Source organism: Wyeomyia smithii, chromosome 3 (assembly GCF_029784165.1).
Source record: "Wyeomyia smithii strain HCP4-BCI-WySm-NY-G18 chromosome 3, ASM2978416v1, whole genome shotgun sequence".
Lineage (NCBI taxonomy): Eukaryota > Metazoa > Arthropoda > Insecta > Diptera > Culicidae > Wyeomyia > Wyeomyia smithii.
In genome coordinates this window covers 101,906,051-101,911,375 of record NC_073696.1, presented here as the reverse complement: position 1 = coordinate 101,911,375, position 5,325 = coordinate 101,906,051, and the positions used below count along the sequence as shown (strand labels likewise).

At 40.0% G+C, this 5,325-nt stretch overlaps 1 protein-coding gene across 2 annotated transcripts; it reads right to left on the bottom strand.

The window, feature by feature from the left end:
- Window positions 1–2,775: 2,775 nt before the first annotated feature.
- On the bottom strand, window positions 2,776–4,927 carry LOC129728118 (probable cytosolic Fe-S cluster assembly factor CPIJ010948). Of its 2 annotated transcripts, none has more exons than XM_055686520.1 (6): window positions 4,743–4,927; window positions 4,594–4,689; window positions 4,270–4,537; window positions 3,994–4,201; window positions 3,652–3,836; window positions 2,776–3,596 (listed from the first exon to the last, which is right to left on the bottom strand). In XM_055686520.1, the coding sequence occupies exons 1-6, from the start codon at window positions 4,803–4,805 to the stop codon at window positions 2,980–2,982; spliced, it is 1,437 nt and encodes a 478-aa protein (XP_055542495.1). In that variant the 5' UTR covers window positions 4,806–4,927; the 3' UTR covers window positions 2,776–2,979. The 2 variants fall into 2 exon arrangements, with proteins under 2 accessions (XP_055542495.1, XP_055542496.1); XM_055686521.1 differs by having other exon boundaries at window positions 4,747–4,886.
- Window positions 4,928–5,325: the final 398 nt, after the last annotated feature.

Sequence of the window (5,325 nt, the reverse complement as noted above, 5' to 3'; positions counted from 1 at the left end):
AATGTCAATTGGTCGCATGCGAGTTGACCCGTTTGTAATTGAAATAAGAATAGGCAGATGGTAAACGAATCAATTTTTGGTAAAATACTTCTACAATTCCACTGTAAGACAGAGATAGAATCCTTCATATACGCAGTTGAATTAGGCATCGAAGGATACAATCGCTGCAAGAAGGGCCATTGGGCAGTCAACTGCTTCAAAAATGATCTAACTGTTGGGAGGAATGCTGTAAGAAAAATTTTAATTGGATCGGGTACATTGAAATTTTCAAAAATCCAGTCCACAATGTCAGAAAATTTCACTAATCCAGAGTTTGTTTCATCAACTGGATGTGCAAAAGAAACAACTGGGGTTTTAGATGTTCCTGGCAGTGCTGGGAACTCCTTCTGGGACTTTAAATTGGCAAGCCCAGGAGGAGTTTGCTTCGGTTTTTCCGCAGCACTGTTTGGTTTGTTCGTACTTTTCATTACACTTTGGGAAATCTTAGGACCTTTACGGGGAAGTTTAGGAGAAAAAACATTTTTCCTCTTCCTAGACTCCCCAGGATTGGCATAAGATGTTCCCGCTGATGAATCGTCAGAATCGGTTTCATCAGAGGACAACAGATCAAAGGGGTTCGATGTTATGGTAGAAGTGGTCACGGTCTTCTTCAGCATCTCAGCATAAGAACGCTTTGAACGCTCCTTAAGTGACCGCTTGATTTTATCTCTACGCTGCATGTACACCGGGCATGTGGAGAGCTCATGCTGGTTTTCCCTACAGTGAATACATTTTTCAGCATTAACACTGCAAGAATCTTCCGCATGAGTCTCCCCACACTTGCTACATCGTGCCTTATTGCAGCAGTAGGCGGCTGTGTGGCCTAACTGCTTGCAATTGGTGCAATTCATAACACGGGGTACAAACAATCGCACAGGCAGACGAACCCGATCGATCGAGACGTGGCTAGGGAGTGCAGATCCGGCAAACGTAACGCGAAACGAGTCTGACAGAGTGTAAACTTTTTTACCGCCGACGAGAGACATGGACCGCAATTGCTTACAATTCAAAATCTTCGCCTGTGTTTCGGTATTTTTGAAGCAACCGGTTGCGCTTTTTAGGATACACTCGACAGACAGACTCGAATCGGTTATAACACCGTCGATCTCCACGTCTCGTGCGGGTATGTAAACGCGATACTCGCGTGTTAAGAGCTCAGAGCAAGCGATAGCATTGGCCTGTGCCAGATCACTGACCACGACACGGAGCTTGTTAGGTCGGACCTTGGAAATTTCGGTCACGGCCTTGTACCCCTTCGTCAGGTCTTTAGAAATTTGCAGTATGTTTAATCGCTTTGAATTCACTCCTGCCTTTGGACGAAAATAAACAGTATAGCTGCCCTGTTGAGATCCGTCCGGGTAAAGCCTGGGGCGAGGGGGGACTGGAGAATGAACAGGGGAGGGGGTAACAGAAGGGTCAGGGTCAAGGGGGTTCGGGGATGGTGGCACGGGAGGCGAGGGATCTATATCCATCGCGCTAAATGTAGCGCACTAGCGCCGACAAGAACACGTACCTATTTACTTTTTCCTTCCAGCAGTGGTTGTCCGATCGTTCGAAGCTGCACCCAAAGCAGCCAGCAGCACCAATACAGCCACCAGCAGTGAGCCGGGTGTGAGATCACTCAGCACAGCGACACGACTCGACTGTCAAATGATGGCCTTGAATTAGAAAGATCTATTCACTGTGCACAGATCAAAACTGCAGCTGGTATTTTGCACCAATACAGCCAAAGTTGCGAGCCGGGTACAGAACGTATCGACACAACTCACAATCTAGTTGGCCTTTAGCGCGAATAATACACTCTTTTGTTTGGCTATTCGTACACACGGACCGGATTGTAATAGAACGACCACTTTGCACGTCCGTTTCTGTCGAGTGTTCGACGCGGAATGATGTACCACTTTTGTTCTATGGGAAAAATAATGACAACCAGAAAACGTTGAGAGCAAAAGTGGTACATGTCCAGTGTGAGCATGAAGGATGCATTATGGCTCTCTAATCTTAGGACATAGAACATTCATGTCTTCAGCAGAGTTGTCCAAGTGATTGAGTACTAAAGAATGATGATCTGTTTGTTGAGGAATTCTGTCTCTTCGTGGCGCTGGTGTATATGTATTTGGTAACAGCATACGATTTGATACTGAAATAGGTGAAATGCTTTCTGTTACAAAATAGTCACGGGTACACTAGCACCACGTAGTGAGAAAATTCCAAAGCAGACAGATCTTCATCTGAAAGTACTCAATCACTTGACCAACTTTGCTGAAGAAAACTGGAAATGTACCACTTTTGCTCTCAACGAAATGGTGATTATGTCAATTACCAAAAATTGTGTTGGCTAGAATTTTGGTTTAGGTTATCAGATCTCGGTTTTTCTTGGATATTCTAGTACATTATTGCGTTCTGCATCAATTTATGCAAAAAACCCAAAAAGTGTAAAAATGGCACATGTACCACTTTTGCTCTCAACGGCTCATTTGTCTGCTAACACAGCTTCTTCTAAATGCAAATTATTTGCTGAACATTTTAGAGCCGCTTTTTCGCCTATGCCTGATCAGATTCGAAAGCTGAAATATTTCACTTGTCCAGGACCAGAACGGAATCCCGCCATTTGAAGGGTGTCCCACATCAAATTGCATCACGCAAATAAACGCTGTAGGAGTAAATTTTCTACGGTCTACAGTTGACCAATTTTTTTTATACTTTTAGACAATAAAAATTAGTAGAAGACATTAGTAAGCTTTAAGCATATTGATTTTATTCAACTTTAACGCCATAACCGTACTATCAGTATCAGTTTTTTTGATCACCTTTGAAATTTGAAGCCAAATGGAATCTTCGAATATTCTGTCAAAAATTGTCGATAACACTTCTTCTCAAACTTAACGTTTATGCAGATTAAATAATACCTCCTCCTGATGATACCTCAATCATTCACATTCACCATTTTATGTTTAGCGCCGTGTTTAGCTTCTCTATATGATGATAGCTAGTGTGAAGAAACTCCTTCCTTTTGTTATTGTCACCCGAGTTGTCCAGAAAGGTGGTATAGACCATTTCAACCGTTTCGGTTTCTGGACTCGACTGCGGAAGCATTCTGTACATCTTCTCCAGATCAGCCGTTAACTCACGCTGCGTTTCTCCATGAAAAGGGCGAATTTGAGCACCCCCATTCAGACATCCCGACGGACAGGCCATAATTTCAATATAATGATAGTTGCATTTACCGCGCTTCATCTTTTGTACCATATTTTGAATATTCCGAAACCCATTCGCAATTGCAAATCTTAGTAATACTTCCCCGTTTTGCTCTAGAACTGCCTCACGCAGATCACTGTTGCGCAGGTTTTTAAATTCCACTTGGTCGATATTGATGTTGAATAGTTTTCGTGCAGCATACTTGAAGATGTATTCACTGTACCCACCAGACCCAGAACTCTCGTGAGCCCACACAAAAACGGGAGGTCGAGCTGTAGGCCAAGGCCAATCTACATCTTCCTTTTCGATAATTTGTAACGCCTGAACACCAGAATTTCCCAACATTTGTTCTATTTCAACTGAATAGAAAGAAATTTGATTAGTTATCCTGAATGCAAAACGTAGCCAACCTACTCGACGTAATTACACAATCGACATCACGACTATTATCAACTTCTGAGAAGAAATCCTCCCGCGATGCTTCTAGTTTTTTGTCATAACATGGCATGACAGTCACATGGTAGATGCGGTTACCATTTATACCTAACATACGGGCAAGATACTTTTTAATGAGAACGCCCATAATTTGTTGTGGCGATCTGAAATTTATCAAGATTGACACGTTTTAGTAGAATTAGAATAGAAGTTTAGATTAGAATAGTAGAATTTAATTTCAAAAATGCAAAACGCGTGTTTGAACTTTTAACTAGCTCAACTAACGAGCAAAGGTTTTTATCATACAAACGATTCACTCACCTCGTGCTTGCTATGTAGGGTAGGATTAAATTACCATGCGTTTTCTCCGCATAGCAAACCCAGCCTGGACACGCTGATGCAAGCATCGGTAAGGTCTGTCTGTTGGTATTGTATCTCTCCAGGAACTCATTCCGGCTTTCTATCAGTGCCAAATCATCCGCTATTTTGGTATCCACGATCATATCTGCACCAAGCTTTCTGAAGTACCCTGCAAAATAATCAGAAGCACATACTGTATTGCTTCAATAAGAACCCCCTGCATATAACTAGTGTTACCTGCAATGTGCATCAGCGTTTCCTCAGGTGGAAGATTATATCGCTTAGCTAGCGATAGTACGGGTTGTTGCGCAATGGTAAAGACAATAAACTTGACGTCTTCCAGGCGATTCTCTAATTTCGCCAAATTATTTTCGTTCATTACTTTCAGCAACTCTTCCTGACTTTGCTGCGTCACGAGCACCCCTTCCGCTGAAGTAATACAGCCAGAACATGCCAGACAATCTGCTAAGGTTATTTCAACCTTTTCTAGTTTCTGGAATCCACTCTGCTTGTTTAAAATTAGGTCAGTATTAATCATTTCGTTAAACACCGTTTACTCACGCTCGTCGCCTGCATATATGATCCATCATCTTGAATTGTGATTTTCGATCCCGTCTTTGTTTTGTTTGCTTTTATTTCGACTGGTTTTATGCATTCCTGTAAGAGAAAATTGATATTGCAGAATACTAATGAAACGTAAATATTATTACCTGCGACGGTGTAATGAAATCATCCAAATCTGTGAGTTGAAGTGCGCCACTGAAGCGTGACATGATTTAGCTGTACCTGCAACTTGATGATCTATCGGAAGATAACAAAAGGAGTAGAAGACTCAGTTCAATTTTCTTCGAATGATTACGAATCGTCTTCGTGCTTGCTGGCCAGCCGTTTGTTTTTGTTTTTATGGCAATGACAGCATGTCATACAGGGAACATAACAGAAAATGAAATCAAACTGAAATTCACCACGTTCACCGCTAGCAATTTATACACTGAAAGTTATTCATTCGTTCCTTTTGAATACCAGCAAATAATATATATATATATATATATATATATATATATATATATATATATATATATATATATATATATATATATATATATATATATATATATATATATATATATATATATATATATATATATATATATATATATATATATATATATATATATATATATATATATATATATATATATATATATATATATATATATATATACATATATATATATATATATATATATATATATATATATATATATACATATATATATATATATATATATA